This window comes from Anser anser (assembly GCF_964211835.1).
Source record: "Anser anser genome assembly, chromosome: 3".
In the NCBI taxonomy this organism is placed as follows: Eukaryota; Metazoa; Chordata; class Aves; order Anseriformes; family Anatidae; genus Anser; species Anser anser.
The window spans coordinates 1,324,968-1,351,199 of NC_139722.1; the positions used below are offsets into that span (position 1 = coordinate 1,324,968).

At 56.6% G+C, this 26,232-nt stretch overlaps 2 protein-coding genes across 6 annotated transcripts; one reads left to right on the forward strand and one right to left on the reverse strand.

Annotated features, from left to right (window-relative positions):
• Nucleotides 1-1,258: 1,258 nt before the first annotated feature.
• On the forward strand, nt 1,259-9,059 carry PBK (PDZ binding kinase). The gene is made up of 8 exons (XM_083827666.1): nt 1,259-1,358; nt 2,421-2,485; nt 2,702-2,792; nt 3,017-3,159; nt 4,274-4,443; nt 5,324-5,453; nt 6,978-7,154; nt 8,465-9,059. Exons 2-8 carry the CDS (start codon nt 2,437-2,439, stop codon nt 8,668-8,670), a joined length of 966 nt encoding a protein of 321 aa, XP_083683792.1. The 5' UTR covers nt 1,259-1,358; nt 2,421-2,436; the 3' UTR covers nt 8,671-9,059.
• A 358-nt stretch (nt 9,060-9,417) lies between these two features.
• ESCO2 (establishment of sister chromatid cohesion N-acetyltransferase 2) lies at nt 9,418-26,141 on the reverse strand. 5 transcript variants are annotated; one of them, XM_083827655.1, is made up of 11 exons: nt 26,084-26,141; nt 24,306-24,368; nt 21,850-22,861; nt 19,280-19,367; nt 16,616-16,676; nt 14,374-14,488; nt 12,748-12,879; nt 12,378-12,467; nt 11,612-11,755; nt 11,161-11,345; nt 9,418-10,231 (listed from the first exon to the last, which is right to left on the reverse strand). In XM_083827655.1, exons 2-11 carry the CDS (start codon nt 24,350-24,352, stop codon nt 10,093-10,095), a joined length of 2,013 nt encoding a protein of 670 aa, XP_083683781.1. In that variant the 5' UTR covers nt 24,353-24,368; nt 26,084-26,141; the 3' UTR covers nt 9,418-10,092. The 5 variants fall into 5 exon arrangements, with proteins under 5 accessions (XP_083683781.1, XP_083683782.1, XP_083683779.1 ...); XM_083827656.1 differs by having other exon boundaries at nt 26,076-26,099; XM_083827653.1 differs by lacking the exon at nt 26,084-26,141 and adding an exon at nt 25,997-26,068.
• Between the last annotated feature and the right edge of the window lie 91 nt (nt 26,142-26,232).

Here is a 26,232-nt window from a genome sequence, read left to right on the forward strand (position 1 = left end):
AAACCTGGTTTGGAAGCAAACGGGGGGGTGCAGGGGGGGTGCCCCCCATGCATCCTCGCACGGCTCCCCGAAGGCAGCGAGGCTCAAACCTCCCCCCCCCCCCCCCCCGTGGTAAAACGCCTCCTTCCCGCTTATTTCTGGGATTTAATCCGGTTTTTGGATAATCGGGGAACGCGAGGGGCCAACCGAAAATCCTGCTCCCAACGCAGGTGACGGGGGGGCGGGGGGGCAGCCCCCAGAGCTGCCCTGCGGTGCCGAAATTTCCTGGGGCTGGGCGGGGGGACTGGGGGGGTGTTGATAAAGCCCTGGTTTGGGGGTCTCCGACCAGGGGACCCCCCCCCCAAACCTTCACCCCAACCGTCCCAGCCCCGTCCCTTGGGGGCCGCGGGGGTTTGGGGGGCAGAGGATGCAGGAGGGGGCTGGACGCTGACCCCAAAATGCGAGGGAGGGGTGCGGGACGGGGCAGCGTGGCCCCCCTGGAACCCCCCCCCCGGGTGTCGAAATTGGGGGTTTAGCCCAAATTTGTGGGAAAACGAGGGAAAAACGTAAAAACAGCCCTGGTGTTTCCTGCACGGGGACGGCCCCAGGCGGTGGGGTGAGGGTTGGGGGGGGGGGTCCCATTTGGGGGGGGTCCCTGATGGGATGGGAGGGCAGGCTGGGGGGTGCGGGGGGGGGGGGTTGCAGCAGGCCAGGGCACCCCGCGTCTGGACCCCGACACCCCCAGGGGATGGGGAGCTGCTGCGCCCCCCCCGGCAGCACCCCGATTTGGGTCTGGCACCCCGAGGGTTGGGGACCCCACAGAGACACCCCCAGGGGCTTGGGGACCCCATGGAGACCCCCCCCCACCTCCCCCAAGGGCTTGGGGGCCCCATGGAGACCCCCCCCAGGGCCTTGGGGACCCCACGGAGACCCCCCCACACACCCCAGAGCCCCCCCCCCCGCAATGCCAGGGGAGCCCACAGAGCCCCCCCCCCCCCCCCCAAGGGCCCAGGTCCCCGTGGAGCCCCCCCCCCCCCCCCCCCCCCCAGGCCCCGCTGCACCCCCAGAGCCCCCCCCCAGCCCCCAGGGACCCCCAGAGCCCCCACAGGCCCCGCCCACCCCGCTCAGGCCCCGCCCACACCCTCAGGCCCCGCCCACATCCTCAGGCCCCGCCCACACCCTCAGGCCCCGCCCACCCCAGCTAGGCCCCGCCCACCCCAGCTCAGACCACGCCCCCCCCGCCCAGGCTCCGCCCCCCCCCCCCCCCCCCCGGCGCCGCGTCCTGAGGTATTTTGGCCGCCCGCGGCCGCCGTAGGGGTAGGGGCGTGTCGGGGGGCGGGGCTCCCGCGCGCGCAGCATTCGAACGGCAACGGCAGCGGGTAGGTGGAGTACTGCTACTACTAGTAGTAGTGGTAGTAGGGGCAGGGGCCCGCGGAGTAGTAGGGGGCTGCGGAGTAGGAGGGGGCTGAGTAGTAGTAGCGGGGCGTGTAGTAGTAGCGGGGTGGGGAGTAGTAGTAGTAGGGGCTCGAGTAGTAGTAGGGGGCTGCGGAGTGTTAGCGGGGTGTGTGGTGGTAGGGGGCTCGAGTAGTAGTAGTAGGGGGGCTGCGGAGTAGTAAGGGGATGTGTAGTAGTAGGGGCCTGAGTAGTAGTAGGGGGGCTGCAGAATAGTAGTAGTAGGGGGCTGAGTAGTAGTGGGGGGCTGTGGGGTAGTAGCGGGGTGTGTAGTAGTAGGGGGCCCGAGGAGTTGTAGTAGCAGGGTGTGTAGTATTAGGAGGCCTGAGGAGTTGTAGTAGCCGGGTGTGTAGTATTAGGAGGCCCAAGGAATAGTAGTAGGGGACTGAGGAGTAGTAGTAGGGGCCCAAGGAGTAGTAGGGGGCTGTGGAGTAGTGGGGGTCTGAGTAGTAGTAGCAGAGCGTGTGGTAGTAGGGGGCCCAAGGAGTAGTAGTAGGGGGGTGAGGAGTAGTAGCGTGCCCCAGGAGTAGTAGTATGGGGGCTGTGTAGTAGTAGGGGCTCGAGGAGTAGTAGTAGGGGGACTGCGGAGTAGTAGCGGGATGTGTAGTAGTAGGGCGGCTGTGGAGTAGTAGTGGGGTGTGTAGTAGTAGGAGGGCCGAGGAGTAGTAGTAGGGGGGCTGTGGTGTAGTAGCGGGATGTGTAGTAGTAGGGGGGCTGTGAAGTAGTAGTAGGAGGCCCACAGAGTAATAGGGGGCCTGCAGAGTAGTAGTAGTAGGGGCCCGAGGAGTAGTAGGGGGCCCACGGAGTAGTGGGGGCCAAATAGTAGGAGGGGGCCCTCGGGGTAGTGAGTAGGAGGCCTGCAGAATAGTAGTAGTTAGGGGCCCACAGAGTAGCAGGAGGCCCGCGGAGTAGTAGTGGGGCCAGGTGGTAGCAGAGGGCCCCTCCGGCTGCTGGCGGCCGCGTAGTAAGCCCTCTGCTCCCCTTTGTAGCGCCAGCGTTGCGGCGATGGAAGCCCTCAGGCCCCAGAACAACGCGGAGCGCAAGGAGAAGCCGGGTGAGTTACACCCGGGTGCAAGCACCGAGGACGCCGCCCGAATCCCGTTTTTGGGGGTTGTTTTTTTTTTGGGGGGGGGGGGGGTCCTGTTCGATACGGGGGGAGCCTGAAGGAGAGGAAGGGGGTTGGAGGGGGTGGGGGGGGTGCTGCTGCCTCCTCCTCGGCGCGTGGCCGCTGGCGGATTTTGGGTTTTTTTTTTTTTGGTTTTCTTCCCAGATTCGGGCTCGGCCTCCGTCACCATCCCGGCCTCCCCCTTCATGCAGAAGCTGGGGTACGGCACCGGGGTGAACGTCTACCTGATGAAGAGGTACGGCGGGGCTGGGGGGGCGGGGGGGGCTCATACTCATCAAATCCCAAAACATTTTGGGGCTCTCAGAGCCCCCCCCCACCCCCCCACCCCCGGCATGACCCCCCCGCCCCCGGCTGCCCCTTTTTATTCAAATCCCGTAAAACCGAAAGGCGGGCGCCCTCCGAAGCGGCAGCTCCTCCACCGAGCGATGCGGGGGGGGGTTTTTTTTTTTCCCCGTGCAGGTCCCCCCGGGGTTTGTCTCGCTCCCCGTGGGCCGTGAAGAAAATCAACCCCAAGTGCAACAGGAAGCAGCAGAGCCTCTACCAGCAGAGGCTGAACGACGAGGCCAAGATCCTGAAGAGCCTCCAGCACCCGAACATCGTGGGTGAGCCCCCCCGGCACGCCCCCCCGGAACCTTATTCAATTATTAATATTAAATTATCTGCCTGAGGCAGGGTGGGGGGGGATTGGGGGTGCTGCTGGGAGAACCAGGGGGAAAAACGCCGGCCTGGGGGAACGGAGAGGTCCCGGGGGAGGAGCCGCAGCCTGGCGATGCCCCGGGGCGAGCTCGAGGCGTGGAATTAGGAACGGGCGTGGAATTAGGCCGGGTGTCCCCGTCCCCGCCCCGTGCCACAATCGGGGCTCTGCCGAGGTCTTGGCTGTCAGCGGGAGGAGAATTTTGAGGAGCTGCTTCAGGCTGCGTTCAGATTTCGGCTCTTATCTCGTACGAGATCTCTCCCGGCAGTCGGGACAGCAGCTTTGTTCGACATTCCTCTTTTTTTGTTGTTGACATTCCGCTTTTTTTGGGGGGGGGGGGGCTTTGAACTGCCTCCGAGCGGCCGCTTTGCGTGTCAAACACCGCGAGCGACCAGGAACTTTGCAGCCCTGAAACGGCGTCTCGCTTCTGGCAGGAATTCACGAACAAAAGACGCTCTCGACCTTCCCTGTTGTAAACGCTCCGTTTTTCCTTAAAAAAAAAGAAAAAAAAGTTGCTGTGAATCACTCACAGGATAAGATTTTCCGCTGCGGTGCAAAACCCGGCCGTGCAGAGCCCCACCTGTTCGCAGGCAGGAGGAAAAAGGGGAGGAAGGAAGACTTAGCCTTGCCTCGGGGGATGGCCCCGGTGTTCCCAAGCGTCCCCCGCTCGCCGCCCCCCCTCCCCGGCTCCTCGCCTCCAGGCCTCAGTGCCGCAAATCCGCTGCGCCCCCTGAGGATCGGGGCAAACCCCCCTCGGGCCTCCTGTGCCCTGCTGGGGAGCGCGAAGCTGAGCTGGGAGGTGCCCGAGGGAGCTCCCCTCGCTCGGTGCCCGAGATCTGGGGCTCGGTGCCCCCGCCTGGTGCCACGCAGGTCCCTGCGGAGGCTCCTGGGGCGTCACCTCTCCTGGAGCCACCCCCACAAAGCCCCCGGGGCCCCTTGGGGGGTGAATCCGTGGTGGCCCCCAGCGCACGGGAACGCCGGTGCCCGCTCCGTCTCTCTAACGACTGTGATCTCGTCGGCAGGTTACCGCGCCTTCACCGAGGCCAACGACGGAAGCATGTGTCTCGCCATGGAGTACGGAGGAGAAAAATCCCTCGGCGACTTGATCGAGGAGAGAAACACGGCTCGCCTGGGCCCCTTCCCCGCCGCCACCATCTTCAAAGTGGCCCTGAGCATGGCGAGGGGGCTGAAGGTAGGTTTAACGCCGCCCGCAGCCGCCCCGCCTGGCGCTGTGGGTACCGGCGACGCTGGAAAAACAAACGGATTCCGCGTGGGAGAGGGCCAGCGGGCGGAGAGCAGATGCTGCGGGGTTTTTCTACCTTGGTGGGTTTGGTTTGTGTCCTGCCAGGGCGCCGTGCGCGCTCGGGCGAAGGCCGGCTGCGCTGCGAAGCCTGCCTCAAAGTAATGCCCCGAGTGACGGGGCTGGGACCGCGCTGCCGGCTTGGAGCTGCCCTCCCCTGGGGCCGCTCGCCGTCCCCGCTCGCTGCCACGGGCAAATTGGGCTCCCTGCGTCCTGCCGGGCGGCTGCAGGACGCCGCTCCTGGCGGGGACAGCGTTAGGTGGTGCTCGCCGCTGCCAGCTGGTGCCGCTTGCGCTCCTCCCCTGGCTGAGCTGCTGGGGCTGCGAGCTCGGGGAAAGGGTGACTCCGAGAGGGCTGCGAACATCGGGGCTTTGTCTGAACCCCGGCACAGCTCGGAGAGCCGCTTCTAAACCTCGCCTGGGTCGTGCCGGTGCTCGGAGTAAAGCCTGCGCTTCCCCAGCTGCGGCAGGGAGCCCTGTGCTGCTGCAGAGACGCAGCTCCGAGCTCCTGCAGTACGTTGGTGTGGGCTTTGTTCCTAGAGGCTGCCCAAGGCAATCGGCGCGGCCTCGCACCAAAAGCCTCCAAAAGCGGAGCGGAAGAGCCCGCCCTGCGCCTTGGGCGCCTTGCGGGCAGGCGCTAACCCATCCCTGAGGTTTTAACGTTAAACACGGAGAATTTGGTGCTTCGTTCTCTAAATCCGACGGCTCCTCGGGTCTCTGCGTGGCTGCGCGTACCTGCAGGTGGGCGTTAACCGCTTCTCTCTGCCTCCCAGTATCTTCACAACGACAAGAAGCTGCTCCACGGGGATATCAAGTCTTCAAACGTGGTCATTAAAGGTGACTTCGAAGCCGTGAAGATCTGCGACGTGGGAGTCTCCCTGCCCCTGGACGAGAACATGACGGGTAGGTGGGGCTGGGGGGGGGCACCTGGATGCTTGGAGGCGCCGGGGGCAGCACGGATGCTCCTGGGTCCTCCGAGGGTTGCCGGTTAGCGGCTCACCCTGCCCGCGGGCGAAGGAACTCTCCAGAAGGTCCAGGTCTGTCTCCCGCCTGCCTCGTGCCCTCCCCGTTGTGCTGGGGAGGCCGGGCCCGGCCCCGCTGCACTCGCTCCGCAGAGGCGATGCTCTTGCCAGAGGAAAAAAAATAAAGCAAATGAATCTTTCTGGTAGGGCTGGAAGGAAGCAGGAGCCAAGCACAAGTGTTACAAAGACCTCGTGTGAACGAGAAGCAGATGGCTAATGGCGGCGTGGCTTGGCTGTGGGCGGCAGGAATGTGTTTGGGTTAATTACAGGAATGCTTCTCTCTGCTGCTTTACCCAGTGCTCGGGCCTGCGGCGGCCTCGTAATTTACAAAGCTGCTCCGTTACATTTTTATTAGGAGCTGTTCCCTTGTACAAGGAGCGAGCGAGCTGGAGGCAGAGCCCCGGCGCAGTCTCCCAGAAAGGAGCGTGGTTAAAGCGCTGGCTTCGGGGCTGATTTAAGGGTTCTCTCCATCCAGCCCCGGTTTTGGCTTGGCCTCCTGGTCCTGAGGGGTCACGGAGGATGCTGCCCCGAGCCGATTAAGGCAGCAGCCTGTGAAGCGCTGGGATTTCAGTATTCGCTTCTCGTTACAGGCAGGGCTCTGAAGATGGGCGCTGCAGGAGCGGTTCTTGAGCAGCTGAGGCTGCTGGCAGCCCAGGAGTTTGTTGGGAAAGCGGGGAAATGCGGCTCACGCGTGGTGGAAGCTGCCTGTAACTGTGCTGGCCAAGCTGGGGCATGCGGGGGGGCACAAAGAGGCACCCGGCCTGATTTCAGGCTGAGGGGGAGCATTTCGGCTCTCCCAAGGCCAGTCGAGATCACGGAGGTGTCAAATTGAACAGAGCGGTGGGAATTTGATCTGGGGGGGGAGCAAACTAAGCAAAACTGCGGGGCTGGCACCATGGTGGTGGAGGCTGACGGAGCCCAGTGAGCACCGGGGGGTGGCTTTGTCCCACGTTGTCCCCCGGCATGGGAGGGAAGGGCAGAGCTGAGCTGTGGGTGCTCTCCCCTCAATCCTGCTTCTTCCCCAGGGGCACCGAGCTGAGAGAGGGAAACGACGGGGTAAAACTGGTGATTCCTCGCCTCTTCGTGGCTGCGGGGTGCCTTGCAGCGGGGTTAAGCTGCAGAGCACAGCTCTGACCTTCAGCTCTTCTCTCAGAGCCACTCCACCGAAGCCTGCTCCGGCAGAGGTCTCTGCGGGACCCGCAGTCAGGCTTTAGTTCCGCGCCGTCAGGTGCTGAGCAGAGCAAGTCACAGGTTTCGGGGAACCCGAGGCTGCAGGGGCGTGAAAGAAAAGCAGGCTCGGGTCCCTGGGAGACCTCATCCTGTGACAGCTTCGGCACGCTTGAGCCGGGCTCCACCCCTTGCTCCGAGTCCCGGTAGACACGCAGCCAATGTTGGTTCCTTCCAGTGAGCGACCCGGAGGCGTCCTACATCGGCACCGAGCCCTGGAAGCCCAAGGAGGCCCTGCAGGACGACGGCGTGATCACCGACAAGGCCGACATCTTCGCTTTCGGGCTGACTCTCTGGGAGATGATGACCCTGTCCGTGCCCCACCTCAACCTGGACAGCGACACCGACGACGAAGGTTTGTTCCCGTGGCCTTGCTGCCACGTTTGCTGGCGGGCAAAGCATTTCTGGAGGTTGCTCGCTTTGGGGGATTGGTTTTTCCGGCCCGTGGCAGCACCACCGAAATGCTGGGTCTCCCCCAGGTGCCATATAAAAGTCTTACAAACATTTCTGCCTGCACCAGCCGGAAACCTGACAGTGCCGTAGTCGGTCTGAATCCATCTGAGCTGTTCTTGGGTGCTCTTTGAGGGAAGGAGGAGAATGAGTGCCCTGTCTGCCCCTGTTTTCCTCTGAACAGTCTGCTCCGAAGCTGCCTCGCTTCCCTGGGAGCTCGCTGCAGCACAGACGTGCTCAGCACCGCCCTGCGCTGTCCTGCAGCGGGTGCCTGGCAGAGCCATCATCAGTTCGTGCACGTGCCTGGGCTGTTTTCAGCCGTTTGGCTTTGTAACTCTAAACAAGAAGGCGATGAACGATTGCAAGTAGTCGTTGCAAACCAGAGCTTTGTAAGAGCTTCAGCACAGACGGAGAGAGCGCCTCGAAATTCGGCTGCTCCTCAGATTCCCGTCAGCGTGGTTCCCTGCGCGGGGGGTGGGTTTAAAAGGTGTCCCCGAGCCTCGCCGCTGTGCCTCCGGGAGCCCGGCAGCACGCTCAGCATCCCCCTGCCCTCACGGCAGCGTGGGAGCAATCTGCCACGCTGTGCCTGTGGTGGATGCTGCTGGGATGACTCTGAAATGATGGGGCCGGGAACCCTTACCGTGACCTCCTGCTTGAATTGCGCAGGGTTATTTGAGGCAGCTGAGCCTGCTGGAAAAGAGAAGCTAAATCCAGCTCGGTAGCCCAGCTACAGCCCCACACGGCCCTGCCTGGGCACAGCAAACACGTTCGGAGGCGGCTGATGGGGCAGAGCTGTACCCAGAGCTCAAACGGTGCGGGCTGGGCAGGGGAAGCGCTGCTTGCCGCAGCCTTCGGGGCTGCTGGCACAGCCCCAGACCTGGATTTTAGCTCTGTGCAGCCCCGGGGCATTTTGCTCACGTTCCTGGCGTCGGTGGCTCCTGGCTGCAGCCTTTCCTCCAGCCAGCTCTGCGGTGGTGACTCGGGGTTGTTCTGCTGGGAGAGGCGAGACGGGCGCAGCTTTAATATCAGCAGCCCCAGGCGGAGATGGGGCGGCCCCAGGGAGCGAGGGCCCGAGTCCAGCACCTTCTTTCCTAATCCCTATTTAGAGAACAAGGAGAAAGTTGGGGGTCTGAGGGCTGCTGGAGCCCCTGGGAGTGGGTAGAGCTTGCAGCCCAAGCGCTGTGCCCTTCCTCACGTGCTTCTCCTCTCGGCCAGATGAGTCCTTCGACGAAGACGACTTCGACGAGGAGGCGTACTACGCAGCCCTGGGAACGCGGCCAGCCCTCAACATGGAGGAGCTGGACCCGTCCTACCAGCACATCATCGAGCTCTTCTCCATCTGCACCAGCGAGGACCCGCAGAAGCGCCCCTCGGCCGCTCACATCGTGGCCGCCCTGGAAGCGAGCCTGCCCCCGCAGTGACGGCCCCGGCCCCCGCGTAGGGGCAGCCGAGCCCCGGGGTGGTGCCGAGCTCCGCGGTGCTGCTGCCAGAGCTCAGGGCCTCAAGGCAGAGGCGCGAGGCCGTTCCCGTAGCGTGTGCCCTCCTAGTTTGTGAAACCCGCTCTCTATTAAGAGCCTAAACGTGTTAAGCAACAGCCCGTTTTAGCACTAGGTTAAGGATGTGCCTGAGGTGACCGGAGCTCGCTCTGGTTCTGAGCACTTAAGTCTTTGATAAGCTCCGTGCAATGCCCCAGAGAGGCGTTTCTGAAGTGTCCTGTTAGTTGTTTAAAAACCCTCCCTGTCTGTGTTTTAACTTAGCCCTGTCTCTGGTTGACGTTTGTGACGGATGTTGAAAGGAATTTGTTCTCTAAGCTGGTGTGCAAGGGGTGCTTTTTTTTTTTCCCTCTCAAGGCCGGCACCGGGGTGGGGACTGGGGTGGGGACATGCCTGCCAGGCACAGGTGGAGCCCTGGAGAGCTCTTCTGAAAGGGGTGCGGGTGGGCAGCACCCCCAGGGGAACAGCTCGGCACCAGGGGCTGCAGGCTCGTGGACCGGGCTTCTTGGTTTAGGGAAGGGCTGGAGAAGAAGGGGCAGCTGCAAGGTGCCGCTCCTGTTCCCGTAGGCAGCCCCTGGCTGCTGTTTTAGCCACCGCTGCCTCCTCTGAAGTCTTTAGGGGAGCTTGGGCAGCGTTTCCCTTTCTCCTCTGTGCACAGAAACGAGCCCCAGCCCCCGTGTTTCACACAGTTTATTGAGCAGGCGGTGACGGCTCCCCACAACACCACACCGTGGAGGTTCCAGGCCTCATACCGCGGAGGCTGAGAAAGATCCTGCCCCGAGCCAGCTCCTTAAACCCAGCTCGCGCTCCCTGCCGCGTGCTTACATTCAGTGGCTGCTTGTACCAGGGCCTCTGCCCCGGCTCAAGCCCTTTACATTCATCTCCCGCGCGTTCAGGATCTGATTCCAAGCAGCTTGCAGCCTGCACAGCGCACATCCAGCTCCGCTCCTCGGCCACCCGGGAGCTGCCCGGTGCTCCCCAGCTGCAGCAAGGCCAAAGCAGCGCAGAGCTCGGGGTTAAACACCCACAGCTCGGGGAGAAAGCAGCCCCCTTTATATTAAAACTTTTAAAGAAATTTTAAGTTACTTGCAATAAATTTGGGTTTCAGGAAGAGGATTATCTGCAACCCAAGCAAGCTTCCGCTTCCTCAGTTTCACAGCAGGTCCCACACCCCAACGCAGCTCTGTACAGACAGCGAGGCCTTCCCCCAGCTCGCTCCCAGGACGAAGGGCTAGCGGTCAGCAGGAAACCAGCGTTCAGCCAGGCACTAGCATCAGAGTGTTATCTTAAAAACAAACGAGTTAGCTTAGCTGATTTAAACTCCCCTCAACTCGTAATAACCAAGTCCGATCAGTTGCTATAAACGAAGTTGTAGACGAGGAAGTTGGGCGTCTGGCAGTACTTCGTCGCAAACAGCTTGCCGTCCGGGGTGGGGTCGGAGAAGGCGATTTCCTCGGTGCTCAGGTAGCTGCCGTACATGAACGTGCTCCTGGAAGAAAGGAGAGAGCTGTCAGCGCGCTGCAAGGAGCTGGCTCCTTGTACCCGCCTCCAGCGGGTAGCCCTGCGCTCGCTGCTGGGAGCTGTCGCTTCTTAAGCCTTGCTCTCACTCCGGAGAGGAAGGCCTTGAGGAGGCAGTTTGCCCTCCCGGACCCTGGCTTCAGGAACCAGGAGGTGTTTTGAGGTTAGCACGAAAGATAACGTAATAGTAGCACGGACAGAAAACATCACTGTGCCAAAGGAGGAGGTGTACACCGCTACTGGCAGCTCAGGAGGCAAGGGAAACAGCACTGGCTGCTGATCTTTCAGAATCCTGAGCTCCAGATGTAATAGCATCTGGTTATATGTTTAAAAACATATATATATGTGTATGCATACACTTTATATGCATATTTCTATATACAGTGAGCAGATATTACATATTACTAGATACAAATTACGACAGGCTTGCGGGCAGCCATCAAGCTCAACCTCAAGGCAGGTTTCAAACAGACAGGGGACGTCCTCCTAGCCTGCTCGGAGCCAAACGCACTTGAAAAGCTCAGAATTTCCTGCCTGGAAAAACTTCAGTGTTTAGGCCGTCCACTCGTCCAGCGAGAGAATAAAACCCTCTTTCCTACCCAGCACGCTTCCGCTTGGAAAATCCACTCCGTGTAGCTGCGTGTTCCGGTTTTAGCTTGGCCAACACTTGTGTCAGGCTTCAAACACAGGTTATTTAAATAATAAATATTTATACACACGTCTAATATCTGCCCACGCGATAACCCTGCGCTAGGACGAGGGGATTTCAGATGTGCTCGGCAACAGGAGCCGACGGCTTTAGGACCCGTGGTTTCTAAACGCCTCTTGCTGTGACCATCGTTCCCTCCCCGAGAACATCACCGCCCCAGCCCGCTGCAGTCCTCTCCGTGCTGCCCGTACCTGACCACGTCCACCATGCGGCGCGCGACGCCCTTCCTGCGGGCCAGGCCGAACACCCAGATCCTGCTGACGCCGCAGACGGCGGGCTCGGGCTGCGTGGAGCAGCGCCAAGCACGGTGCTGCTGCTGCAGCGGGTCCTGCCCCGGGGACTGCGCAGCCACCGGCTCGGCCAGCACCCGGAACGCCTGCAGGGACAAAGGGGGGGGGAGTGGAGCTGCTGCCTCCGTCCCCTGGGACCCCCGCAGGGGGGGGTCTTCACAGGGCAGACCACGACAGAAGTCAGCACTTCGAGCGGCAGCCTGCTCGGTTATCAGCTGTGCAAACAGCTCCCACGGATACGAGCAGGAGCTTTTCATTGATTTTATTCTTCCCTCTCCTGCGCAAGGACGGGATTTCCGGTGCGTTACGAGCCTGCGATTTCCCCCCCTTCCCAGTAATTCACGAATCGTACCTGCTTGATTGACTCAGCCACGAGGCACCCGACAATCATCTTCTCGTTGGACACAAACAGGTACGTTTTGGTCTTGGCTGGGCAGCTCAGTGCGACTTGCTTGAATCCCAGTTCGTTATCTACAATCTCTCGCACGTCTTCGGCCTAAGAAAAAAAAAAATGAGAGATGCGTTAGGTCCCACAATTCTTCAGCTGAGCACAAAACCCCTCAGAAAGGGGCTCGCTTCCCTCAAATAATCCCGTGCTCACACAAGGTCAGGCTTCACGAAGCAGCCGCAAAACGCTTTGCAGCTTCACGTGATGCCAGCGGCTCTCAGTGCAGCGAGCCTGGCAGTTTTCTTGTTTTTTTCTTAAAAAAAAAACAAAATCAGACTCTTCAGGTGCTATTTTTTAAACAAAAACACTTCCCCGTTTACCAAGAGCCCTGTGACAGAGCAGCCGTTTCCTCTGCCTGCACAGCTAGCACCAAGAACAGGCTCTCGCTCGCATCTTCTTGCGGAGCACACCTCCCCCTCACCCCAGCCCCGGGGACTGGAGAGCCCAGCTTGTGCTGGGCGTTTAGGGACAAAACGCGGGAGGCAGGGCTGGGACGTGCAGCCACGGCGACCCGCATCGCTCACGCCCGAGCTGCCGTGACCCCGCTGAGCCCCGCGGCTCGCCCCGCGGGCTGCCGGGGGACGTTCGGTCGCGCGCTGACGCACACCGGGGATCGGAGCCAGCGGAAGACTCATCCGCAGCACAACCCCCAAAACAAACAGGCTTGTACCTTCTTGACCGCGTACTTCGGGTCAGCTGGAAGGATCAAGACGATTTTCCCATCCCAGAACTCCGCCACGACCCGCTCTTTCTTCCAGCCCTGCCACAGAGGGGGGAGAAAAAACCACCCGAGTTAGCGGTTTAGCAAGAGGGGGAAGTGATTCAGCGCCGACCCTGGCAGACGGAGCCGTAACCTGACCCGCCTCGGCTCGCAGGAATAAAGTCAAGTCCCGTCCATCAAACCGTTTGCTGGAACTGCGCGTAACTCGCACGCTAACCTCACCCTTGGGTGACAAAATATTTGCCTGCAGCTGCCTCGCCGCACCACCTGGACACGCACCGCGTCCGCCAGCTCGGACAGCCGCTGCCACGGCCCTTACCACGTAGCGCAGTCCCTCGAGGAACCTCTCGTGGTGCTGGACGTGCTGGGCTTCGTCCTCGGGGCTGGCAGCCGTGTAGATCATGCCGCACGACTTGCAAACGACGGCACCGAAATGCTTTTGACCGGCATCCTGGGGAGAAAGGGAGACGGCTAAGCGTGGATCCTGCGTGCTCAGGTTCAAAAACCACGCTCGGTCTCAGGAATGAGGGTAGGAGTTGGTTGTGGCAACAGTGAGCAAGGATTCAAGTATTTGGTTTCATCTGAATGTAGGAAGAGCACAAGCTTTCGCTTGTTTGCAAAACATTCAAGGCTACATAGCATAAAATCACTCAAAGGATTGAGTGATTTTATGGAACGAGCCTCGAAGCAGATGGCTCAGCGACATTCTGTGTCAACAACGTAAAAGGACACCACGAAAACAAAAGAAAACCATGTAGTCTTTTCTGCCGGTTCTCTTAAAAAAAAAAAAAAAGAAAAGAAAACAAACCACCACCATTTTCATAGCTCTGTCAGAGCGCAGGGAGAGGGAGAAAAGGAACCGGACGCCAGTCGTGCAACCAGCAGGTTGCTCAGCAGTGACACGCACCGAAGCCTCGCTTGTTAAGGGTTTGGTTTTGGTTTGGTTTTATTTCCCTGCTCCTGCAGCAGCTGCTCTCCCTTCCCCACATCCCCCCGTGGCTGGATCCACTTGGGCAGGGCGGAGAGCAGGCGGGGCGGCTCGTGTCACTGCTCAGCACCCGCCTGGGGCAGGGGGAGCTGGGCAGCTGCTCCTGCCTGCCTCCTGTACAAGTTTTGTTAAATGTTTGCGGGCCGTAGTACTCGGCTCTTCACCCAAATCCTGCCAAGTGTCACCCCCTGGGGGCAGGTAGGGGGGAACGCATAGGGTTGGGATATAAAGGAAAAGGAAAATGCGGAAAAAGCGTTAGGAAGGAGTTAGTATCGGTTAGATAAAGTGAGAGGAATGTTAGAAAAGAGTGGGGGGAGAAGGAAGAGGCGGGTGCTAGCAGAGGCAGTGGGCGGGCTGTGCTTCTCCTCCTCCAAGACAGGGACCCCTCGGTAAGCTCTGCGCCTCCACCTCTTGGCAAGGAACACCCGGGACAGCATTTCCCTAGCACTGCTATCATCTATCAGCGTTAGTTATCAACAGCTGTTCCGAATCCGTTGTATCTGTCGCCTCATTAAACGCTTTCACCTTTGCAAAACCGCTTCAGGGAAAGCCCTCAGCAGGGCTCTGAAACAGGCAAAGTCGGACTGCCCCCGACGGTGACACACAGCAGGCTGGGAGGCTGTGGGAAAGGCAAATTATCCAGCCAAACCCACTCCTATAGCAGCCATACGTGCCCTGACTGCGTTTCCCTTTTCGTTTTTGTTTACGTTCCACAAATCTCTCCAATTCCTAACCGGTAACAAGGCGTCAGCCCCACGGGAACCAGGAGGACGCATTTCCCACCTCCTGCTACCGTTCTGCCCGGGCACGGAGGTACATCCGTTAACCACGGCCCCGTTACAGCAGCCAGTGGGATCTGTAGGAGCTTTACGTGGAAGGAAATCCGCTTGTTGGTTACCCTCAGCCCACCCTCCCTCTCCTCAGCACCGCCATCAAGCCGCCCCGGGGGAGCCTCACGATGATCATCTGGTCCCTGGAGCACAGCTCCTTCGCCTTCTTGCTCTTCTGCACGCCGGGAGCTGCTTTCGCAGGTCCGAACGGGGAACTCAGATCGTCCAGAGCGGGCTGCGTCCTGAAAACCATCCCAGAGAGAGGTCGGTTAGTCACTCCACGCGAAGGTCACCCTGACGCATGTGGTCTGAGCTGATTGCTGGGCAGGGCGACGCGACGAGCACCAGGGCCGTGTTCTGCCAGCCTCAGCAGCACGAGCACCTTCACCTGGGGTCCTCTTACACGGCTTCGAGCGCTCTGCTCTGCAAGGAAAGCTGCCTGCAGCACGCGCACGGCATCAGCAACACCCCCAAGGGAAGAAAAACTGGACTCCAGCTACCCCCAGAGCACCTCGTCCTGGTTCTGATCCAGGTGTAGAAGCCCAGCTGAGCTCCACCACGGCTTGGTCCCAACCCCCCCGGGGTCCCAAGCCTGCTTCTCACAGCTCCTGTTCCACCCCCAGCCCCTCAGGCCAGCACCTTTCAGCAGCATTTTGGGAAAACCCTTAGAGGGGAGTGGGCTGGAGCGAGGCCGAGGCACGTTTTTCCCAGGGCTGGCGATCCAGCCGGGGAGGCTTTCCATGAATTTATCAGTTCGTGACGTGGGCTTGAGCTACAGGGAACGAGCACTGTTAAAATTGTTAATAGCGGTGTTTTTTCTAGCCTTACCTTTAGGCTTCTGCTCGGAACGAGGCATTTCTCGAGCAATTTTAAAGGGGGAATTGTAACTGTCGTGCAGCGACCCTTAACGTGGAGCTAATTTAGAGGGACACCAAACAACTTCATAGATTTCCATCCTAAAGAGAATTTCCAAAGCAGAGACTTCGGATAGGAAAAACTTGAGCTCATCAGCCTCCCCAGAGACGAGTGGGAATCCACGGCTGAGCCCCCGTTAATCACAGACAGCAGTGTTTCCAGATCCCCGCGCTCCCCCTGTGCCACGGGAGGTATTTGGAAACCACACGAGGAAGCAGAGCAAATATTGCTGTCAGAGCTCGCTTTCAACACTTCTCCGTGGCAGAGCACTACAGGAGCAGCCAGCTTTGGAAGGTTTGTTTTGGCTCGTTTATAAGGAATTTTAAAGGTTTTTGTTTTGTTGTTGAATGGTCACAATAACCTGGGCTCAGAGTATTTCTATTATTAACAAAACGTATCAAGAAGTTGATTCAGTAGGGAAGAGGGATTCGCATCTCTGGTTCTTGCATGGGAAGAGAAGTCTTCTTCCACGACAAGCCTTAGGGTGCAGCAGGACATTAATTGAAGAAAGAAGCTATTCAGAAGCGGGGACATCACTTAGTACAGCTACACCTCACCAGGAAGGTAGGAGGCACAGCGCCTGTCTGTGATTTAGCAAGGAAAGGGTGCTTTTTACAAATCCAAAAGGCAAACTTCTAATATTTCCCCGTCCTTCTGGTGCTGGGGGCCCCCGAGCTGAGCGCAGGGCTCCAGGGGGGGTCTCAGGAGAGCAGAGCAGAGGGGAACCATCCCCTCCCTCGCCCCGCTGGCCCCGCTGCTGCTGGTGCAGCCCAGGGTTCGGGTGTCTGAGCACAAACACTTTGTTTGGACAGCCCTGGTCCCGAATCAGAGCAAGAGCCAGCGTCGTCGCGGGTCTCTGACAAACAGCCGGCACAGAGACTGAAAGTCACTGCTGTTATGGGAACTCCAGCCACAGAGGCAGAAATCATATGAACAAAGAAATAAATTAAAACCCTTTGGGGAGCCCAAACAACACCAGTGCTGTGCCATTCTTAGTGATGAACATATCCCGAAACTGTCCAACCTTTCTCTAATGATTTTACCATTAATAACAGTTAAGAGAAAACCTTCATTTCCTTTATAGTTCCAAAAGTGAATCCTATCAGCTCAATATGTGAATTCACAAGTTAAATGTACTATGGAGAGTAAACAAATGTGTATTTCCTTACTCTCAGCCTAGCAGCCACCTAAACCAACGCACCATTTTTTGTTTCGCCTTCCCTTAAGCGAAACAAAAAAAAAACAACAAGAAAAAAACCTCCCAAACCTTACAAGGCTGATTTCTCTCATCTCAGTGCACAAAGACAGAAAGCCAAGCTACTGTTCCGAGAACAAGTGGGTGTGTGCATATATATAAATAAATATTTGTATGTAAACATATAAAAACTATTTTTCTGCAGATACGACGCTTCTGGGAAGAAGATTAACTTCTCCTGGGAAGACGATTAACGTACCTCTTCTTGCTTGTCGGGAGAGCGCTGAATATGGGGTAGACCACGGCATTCGGAGATGAAGCTGGAAAAGACAAGGGAAGTTATTGTGGCTTGGTCATCTTGAGGTGCAGCACACGTCGAGGCATGGAAAGAGGAATCCAAGCACCAACGAGACTTCAAAGTGACACGGATTTGAACCCTACAGACAAGAGGTTTTAGGATTACCAGGAAGCTGTCGCTGTCGCAATACGTACAAGTTTTGTTCACGAGTGGTGCCCGCACCTCCTCCCCTTCACGACATTTGGCTGACGCCGATCGGGCCACCCTGAGCTTTCCCCTGACGTTTGGAATTAGGAACAGTCACATCCAGCAGAAGTTTCTGCTACGGCAGTGTTTCTTTGGCTATTAACAGAGTTAATCAAGCACAGGTTTCTCATTTTCCGCTAGTTTGGCTAAGGCAGCCCGAGCTCGTAGCCCGTGCAGCACAGAGGCGCTGGGAAGCCACAGGCTTAGCGCTGGGTTACAGCTCACACTCTGTGCGTTTTATGAGAATTTAGCAAAGAAAATTTCAGTAAGCACAACTCATCAAATTATTAATCAGGAGTATTTCCCCTCCAGTATAAACAGTTTAAGTGCTCGACTGCTTTCTGCTCTCATTTTTTGACTGCATTCGCTAACAGACAGAGACTTCTCGATAATCACAGAAACACAAGGAAGTGCCTAAGCAGAAAAGTGGAACTGACAGCCTCCAAAAAACACGCTGTGAAGATGAACCAGTTCTTTCTAGGATCAGCACGCAATAAAAGTGTCTCTTGCTAATATCAGAAGTGGAAAGGATCAGGAGTCACGAAGAAGGCAGCAATAAATAACAAAAAGCCTTAAATTTCCTAGAAACGCGGGATCTTAGAGGGCCAAGACGCTTCTTGGGAAGGGCCCCAAAAGACAAATAATGTCAGGCAATGCGGGGGAATGTGACGGCAGCAGCTTTTTGAGCAGGTGGAGAAAACAGAAACAGGAGCCTTCGGAAAGAAAGGTGGGGATCAAAGACGGAAGCGTGGCCAGCAGCAGAGCGGGAGGCTCCTCGGGACACCGAGAGGGGGCACAGCACAGAAACGATGACCAGCAGGAAAACAGAGCTCACAGTTCCGAAGTCAAATAAGTTCCCATGTGGAGCAAATATAAAGAGGGAAAAAAAAAAAAAGGAATAAGCTCAGGAGCGCTGGCAACTTCCTCGCCAGATTAAGACCAGATGCGCAAGGAGCGGAGCGAGAGACAAACACGGCCACATCGGGAGATTTTCGCTCACTGGAAGCGCAGGGAATCACGGTGGGGATAGAAAGCCACGGGGAAAACACATCAGGAAGGTGAAGGGCTGAGCAGAAACACCAAAATGCAAAACAATCTCCTCCTAGAAAGCCACAAAGCCAAGAAAGCGTTCGATAATTGCGAGAGGAAGAGCCAGAGGTGAGTGCTACCTGGAGAGGAAACAGATGTCAGACCACGACACAACATGTGGCGTCTTTTTAGTTCGGTCATCAATGAAATAATGAGCTGGGAGCAGACCATTAGCTCAATTAAGACATAAAAGACGTAAGACCTTCCGCACTGTGGAAAGAAAATGCTTGGGTAATTCACACACCTTTGGGTTAGCGAGGATTGGGTTGACCCTGGGGTCTAGCTGGGGCTAGAAAAGGTAACACTGACAACTGGTAAAAGGGAAAAGGCAGGAAATTCGGATCAAACCACACAAACTGCACATTTCTGCAAACTTACTGGCACACGTTAGCGCGTGCTTGGAACGTGAGGCAGGAGGTCGAGGCCAATGCATTATTTTGCCTTACAAATACACATAAGCAACATATTTTCCTTTTACAGTCTTGGTATTCCCAAGAGAAGAATAAAAGCCTCATAATTAATTTACAATTTCTGACAATTTCCTTGTATTAGCGGGGAAACTTGGCCTAGGTGAACCTGCTATAAGAAAAGGGGGAAAGCTGACAGGGCCAAAAGTGTCATATTCCGATAATTACTGTCAATAATTCACTGCCAAGACAAGAATTACGGAGTGGAGTTTCCTAGGCCACCATCAGGAATAAACATCAATAGATGCTTATAACCCTGTAGACGTTAGCTAGCAGATAGGGACACGTAAGGGTTTGATTCGAAAAGCATTCCTACGTTGGGAATGGTTGGAAAAAACAGAGTGAAATAAGGATGAGGGGAAGCACTTGGGGAGTGCCTGGCCAGGACAGACAGGGCTCGGTGTGGAGGAAGCGAACAAACGATGTCGGATGCCTGAGAGTCAAGGTTTAAAAGGAAAGGTGAAAGAATCGGGGTAACTTAGCCCAAGAAGACGAGGGGAAATGAATAAAGAAAGAAAAACCGGTAATAGGTTTCAAACAGAGTCGTTTCCCAAATCCCACTGGGATTTGCTGAGCAGTAAAGCGAAGAGGAAGGACGGGTTAGGTACCAGGACAAAACCCGGTTCACGTACCATGAGCACAGATCTCCATCTCCATCGTTTCTGTCCAGCTTTTTGGAACACAAACCTAGAGCACAACCTGGGAATTCAGCAAAGCCGCTCTTGGGGAACAGCAGGTATTTTAAAAGACCTTAAAAAGCCTCTTCCCACATCGTTTCCCTACAGAAAATGTCAGAGGCCAAGAGAGGCGCAGTCCAGCTTACCTTCCTTGTCCCCTTTCTGCGGAGATGGGCTCGGAGGAATAACGTCATCCGACTCCTGGCTTGGGGCAGCACTGGCTTCATCACCACCCTGTGAATTAAGACGGTTTTATTAGGGTCAAAAGAAAGCTCCCAGCTCTCGGGGAGCGGTTACAAAATCCCCTACAGTTTGAGCACCCCCTGCCGAGGCACAAGAAGAAATTAAAGTCACGTCTTATTCCAGCCGTTGTTGTCGCCTGTTGACACCTGGTTATTTTTCGCCACGGTTCCTTCCTTAGCACAGGTTTAATTCTGAGAACATTCCCTATATATTAAGAAAGTTTTAGGTATTAGTTTATTTTAGGTGTCTAATTAATGCAGCACTGACCTGTCTGCATCCTGAACGTGACTTGAGCAGGGAGCACAAGCACTGTTTTCATACCTTAAGTGCCTCTGCAAACACTGAGATGTATTGCACCTTACAGACCAAATTAAGGGCTGACTTTCCTTCGAAACTTGTAGGATTTTTTTATTTAAATTAACCACGTGATTTCCTGTTTAAAGGGAAAAGATCTCTCCCTCCCACAGACCTTTAACGGGTAGTTTAAAGAAAGCAGCTCCAGAACGAAACAGGTTTAGGTGTGAAGGGACAAATCCATCAAAAAAAACGAAAAGGGAGGGAGGAATTCTAAAATTATTGGAGAAATCACTTCTCTATGGTGGTTCTCCAGTTTGTCAGCCAACATACTGAAGGATTTTCCTTTTTTATTTAATTTCACTATCCTGCGTCATTGCTGTTACTATTTTTTTCTGCCGTTGTCTGCTGTAAGCATTTGAGAAAGACCAGAGTCCTACCGTGCCTGATAATGAACGTTGTCTCTTTCTCAATCTCACCTCTTCCATTTTCTGCCATCCCTCGAGGCTGACACCCGATGTGATAAGGGCACGATTGTATAATTTAAGAATTAGACAATTAAATTGCATTTAAAGAAAATAAAGCGCTTGGTACTTTAATGGTCCTGGTGATTATCTAAAACTAGAGATGTCCAACGCTGAGAAATTTGTGGTGTGTTTTTTTTTTTTTAGTATTCCCTTCGAAACAAACAACTATAGATATTCGTATCATTTGCTGAGCTTAGCCTTTCAGGGACTCTGCTCCGTTCCCCGCTCACGGCCATGCACCTTCACAGCTTCTGGAAGCCTCGCACATAAATCCTATTAAAATCTAAGTTTACCAAGCTGATTTTTGCCTTAAACTCTGATCTTTTCGTATACGACCACGCTACAGAATCTATTATTCCCCACCTCATCAGGAACCCTGGACAGTCACCGGGTGAAGCAGCTGCCCCTAGCAGAACGTGGAACCAGATCAAGGCCACACTGGGCCGTGCTGGTTTCGCCCCACAAAGTCACCAAGTTTGTGTGTTTCCAGTGCTCTGTGCCTCTGAGGAACCCCTGAGAAACAGCTCGCCAACGCAGAAACCGCAGTCACGGCAGAATCAAATGTTTTCAGGTTATTTTTTTTTTTAACTGCACGTGCAAGGTCGGATTCCGTAAGCTGCCATTTGGGTTTTGTTAACGCTGGGTTGTAAAAACCTCTTGCCAATCAGGTCAGGTACGTAGAGGTCTGCTGATATAGCGCGGGTGAACTAAGAGGGCAATAAGTTGCCCTTTATGGAAGCAACATGGGAATAGAAAGCGCGTTAGTGCTGTAAAAACAGCTTCCCACCTTGCTCACTGCTTCCTTTCGGTGCCCACCGCAAAGCGCCACGGCAGCACGCCGGTGCCCGTCCTGCTCCCGTGCGGTTTGGATGCCAGGACGCGGCAAGAAAAATGCCACCAGGTGTCACGAGGCCGTTTGGGGACCTGCTCTGAGCCGTGCTCCAGTGCCACCCTCACCTTTCGCACCTAAGCATCACGGCTAGAAAGCAAGATGCGCACCCCGAGCCCAACAATCCTCTGGTAAATAATAAAAATAACGTGAGGCAAGTGTTACCTGGTTGGCAATAAGCTAGACTCACTGCAAAATTTAACCACTCTGGCAAATGCTAGACGTGTGCACAAGATTTATGCTAAAAAACAAGAAAAAAAACAACACATACAACATTTAAATCAGGCACCAGGAGTATTTTCACTGCCGGCACAGCAAGGGGGAGAGGTCGCTTACGCCTCTCCAGCGAGCTACTGAAAGGTCTCAGCTCTCCCACCAGGCCAGCTCAAAGAAACTTGATTTGTAACGGGATGAGAAACGGGGACTTGCTCTCACTGCCTGGAAGAAGGGAGCTCCGAGCCAGCACCTGCAGCGTCCGCTGAGAAATCCTCGCTGGAAGACAGCCACGGAGCAGACCGAGGCCTGCCAGCGCCTCCTGATTATGGCACGGGCTGCGCTAGCAAGAATTCCTAAATAAGGGCCCTTCGGAACCAGAAAACGGATTGTCCTTTGTAAAAACGTGGCGCGAGGAAGCTGCCCTTCCCCAGGCAACATCCTCTGACGTTCCCAACTAAGCCCCCGGTGCCTGAACAACTGGAGCCCGTCACTGCCAGCTCGCTCAGCACACGTCACCTGAACGTGTCCCGATGCCACCCCCACCTACCACGTTCTCTGTGTCGCTGTCTTCTGCGGCAGGAGACTTGGGGGGGTGGGAAGGAACAGCAGGGGTGCCCCCCCTGCTCTGCAGGGACGCCTCTCCTTCGCACGCTGCACTTCTCTCTTCCTTTCCCCGGCTCGAGTCCTCCCTGGTCTCCTTGTCTTCCTTCTGAGGCGCAGAAATCCTGCCCCGTGTGCCACCCGCCTTGGGATTTTCGCTCGTAGGAGCTGAGTGAGACGTGCCAGCTGCCCCTGCCGGGGCCTGGCCGCTTCCTTGCGCAGCCCTGGGGGGCGCCTGGGGAGATTTGGGGTCTCCGGGTGGTTTTTTGGAGTGCGACCTCTTCCTGGCAGAAAAGAACGCCGCCCCCGCCTGGAGCTTCAAAGCTGGTTTCACCGTCATGCTGAGGACGCGGAAGGGCGAATCCATCTTCTTTTTAATCAGGCAGGGAGCGTTCTCCTTCTCCGCGCTGGGTTTCAGAGGCGGGACGTCCGCCTTTACCTTCTTCGCTGCTTTGGGGACAGTTTTGGGGACAGCTTTGCCGTGCTTGGTACTTGTTGCAGGCCTGGCTGGCCTGGAGCTCGCGTTCCTGCTGAGGTTCGCGCTCATCTTCTCGGTCCTGCTCGCAGCCGGGGCATTTTCATCACCGTTCCTCCCCCCGAAAGAGAGGCTCTCATTCAGCTGTTTCCTCTCGATCAGAGTAAGGTACCGCTTCTCCTTGCTGTAAAAAGACACCACGGGCACAACGGGCCTGTAGGATGAAGCTGCCTTTGGGGATGATTTACCGGAGAGCCCCCTGGGCGCAGCAGTGGGAACGTTGGCTGCCTGCAGGGGGGAAACATCCAGCCTCCTGGACGGCGCTGGCTTCACAGGGACGGCCTCGTTTTCCTTCATCTCATCACCGGAGCCTGGTGACCACTTTATCTGAGACGCATACCTCCTGGATTTCTTGCGCGGCGACAGCCCGTCGACAAAACCGACCGTCGCTCTTTTGACAGGAGTCTCAAAGGCTAAGGACGCGCTGCAAAAAGAATTGCAAAGGAAAATATCACATATATGACCAAAAGCTTTCCAGCTCTTGCTTTGCTCAAATAACCCTTAGGTTTTGCTCAGCTGGGTTGCTGTGCTGGTACGTGCCCGTTAACAAAAGCGGATCTCAGGAGAGCCACGACTGCCTTGCCACTCTCTGCTTTTTTCAAGCATCAAATCAAGTCCCTGTCCAAACTTGTTAAAACTCCAGACATTTTGCTTTCTGGAGCACTACTGACACGATTAGCGCTGCCCACAGCTAAGGAGAAAAGCCCTGGTTTCTTTCAGACTGACTCTCTCAACTCGGATCTATGCTCCCGAAAAAAATTTTGCGGGTCCACCGCTGCCACGTGCGGGGTGGCAAAGGCGAGGGAGGGAAAACCGCTCCAGATTTTACGCCGCTTTCTGAAAGGCACGTGCTGAAGCCTCACGCCGAGGGCTATTTCAGAACCTCAACTCTTGTCGGTGCTGCACCACGAGCTTTTGAACCCACCAGCCTGAAGGAGAGGGACGTTTACACAAAGGACCCATTCAGCTGCCCCTGCTTGCCCCGCGCTCGCCGGGGGCACAGCGCAGCGAGGCGTTTCCTCGGCAAATACTGACGCCCGATCTCAGGAATTCGGCCTTGTGGTTCAGAAAGAAAACCTCGCTCCCGGTCTGCCCCCAAGAAATATCTTGTGGGGGAGGTACGGGACGAGCCTGAGAAAAAACCTGTTCAGCTGGCAGGGTTGGAGTGGGAAACAACCCGTTCCTCCAGAGGTACAGCTCAGCCTTTGTCCAGTGACTCAATTCGTGGGGAAAAAATGTATATATTTTTAGATACATGGAAGAAAGGAACCCTTGAAGGCCACTCAGATAATTTGTGCTGACTTTTAAGTATTTCTGCAGTGCTTAGCGAAGTCTTTCCAAGTGGAGGAGACTTTTCCACGAGGAACTGCGAACGGCAGGGCTTTATTTCTAATAACACACCTGGGCCATGCTACTGCGGTGCAGAACCACCCTCAGCGGGTTTTTTTTTCCACTTTACATTAAAAGATTTGGAGGGTTTTTGATATTTAACTTAGCCTACATGCAGCAAAACGTTAGTTTGTTTTTAAAATAAAGCATTAAATTGGTTTTATGAGGAAAATAAAAGATTTGAGGGGGGGGGGTTAATGTACCTGTCAGGGGGGCTGTGGCTCCTTTATTTTCAAAATAAAGCACTAAATTGATTTTATGAGGAAAATTAAAGATTTAGGAGGGGTTAACGTACCTGTCAGTGGAGCTGTGGCTCCTTCGTTTTTAAAATAAAACATTAAATTGATTTTATGAGGAAAATTAAAGATTTAGGAGGGGTTAAAGTACCTGTCAGTGGGGCTGCGGCTCCTTTGTTTTTAAAATAAAACATTAAATTGATTTTATGAGGAAAAATAAAGATTTAGGAGGGGTTAACGCACCTGTCAGTGGGGCTGCGGCTCCTTTTCTGCGGGGTGCGAGTCGCCATGTCTTCACCGGGGCGCCTACGAGAACACGATTTTAGTGGTGTAAAACAGGTTTGCAGTTAAAAAACGAACAAATCGGTAACGAAGGAAGGGAAACGGGGGGGGCCGAGAGCAAGGCCGAGCGGGAGCAGCCCGGGCGTGATGGGGACAGGACGACAGGGCTGGGCTGCAGCTGGGCGCGAGCTCCGTCCTGCCCTGCCGTCCCGGGACCCTAAACCACCTCCGGGCAGACTTTTGGGGTTTCCCTGCCCGCCTGCACCCCGCCGGGTACCCGAACCCGGCTGCCCGGCAGGCATTTAGAGGATTTCAGGGCTCGCCGCTTGCTGGCGTTAAGGCTCGTCGCGCTTGGGCTCTCTCCTGGTTTCGGGGCCGTGCCCCGCGGCGCAGCGCCCCGCCGAAACCCCACAGCCCTACAAACGGGGGCCGAACGCTCACCGGTCACGAAGTGCTGGGGCAGGGCGTAGGGAGCAGCTCCCGTAACCCGCCGGGAGCTGGCAGCTCCTCACCAACAGCCCCTGGACCCCAACCCTCAGAGCCCCCTGCACGGGCACCGCGCCTCTGCACTGCAGCGGACCTGGATCCAGACTCCAGACCCATGATCCTGGACCCCAAACCTCAGACCCAGGTCCTAGACCCAGACCCAGATCTCAGACCCCAGACTCCAGTTCCCAGACCCCAGACCCATGATCCTAGTCCCCAGACCCCAGCTCCTAGACCCCAGACCCCAGAACCAGACCCTGGACCCCAGACCTATAATCCTAGACCCCAGTTCCCAGACCCCAGTTTCCAGACCTATGATCCTAGACCTCAGACCCCAGTTCCTAGACCCCAGACCCCAGTCCCTAAACCCCAGACCTACGATCCTAGACCCCATGATCCAGACCCCAGACCCATGATCCCAGACCCCCAGACCAAAGACCCTCAGAGCCATGATCCAAACCTCAGACCCACATCCTACACCCCAGACCTATGATCCTAGACCCAGTTCCTAGACCCCAGACCTAAGATCCCAGACCTCAGACCCAGGTCCTACACCCCAGACCTATGATCCTAAACCCAGCTCCTAGACCCCAGACCCAGCTCCTAGTCCCCAGACCCCAGACCAAGACCCATGATCCTAGACCCAGTTACCCAGTTCCTAGACCCCAGACCCATGATCCCAGACCCCAGTCCCATCATTCTAGACCCCAGACCCCAAACCTCAGACCCAGATCCTACAGCTCAGACCTATGATCCTAGACCCAGTTCCCAGAATCCAGACCCAGTTCCCTGACCCCAGACCCAGTTCCTAGACCCCAGACCCCAGCTCCCTGACCCAAGACCCACGATCCTAGACCCCAAACCCCAGACCCAGACTCTGGACCCCAAACCTATGATCCTAGACCCAGTTCCCAGACCCCAGACCCTGTTCCTAGACCCCAGTTCCCAGACCCAAGACCCCAAAGGCCAGCCCAGACCCCAGACCCTGACCCCGACCCAAGATCCAGACCCTGATCCAGGGCCCAGACCCCAAACCCCAGACCAAAGCCCCCCAGAGCCATGATCCCAAACCCCAGACCCCAAACCCCAGACCCCAAACCCCAGACCCCAAACCCCAGACCCCTGCCCCCTCCCCCCCCCCCCCCCCCGCTCAGAGCCGCGCTCACCCCGCCGCCAAAGCTCCCGCGCCTCCGAACCCGCGCTGCTTCTCCCGCCCGCCCGGCCCCCCCCGTCCCATTGGCCCACCTCCTTGCCGCTCAGCCCGCCTCGCATCGCCATTGGTCAAGACCCTTCCTGGGCCCGCCTCACTCGCCGTCCAGCCAATCAGGCAGCAGAGCTCGCCGGGTCGCCTCAGGGAGACTCCAACTCCTGGCGTGCCTTGCGAGCGCAGAGCTACCTCCGG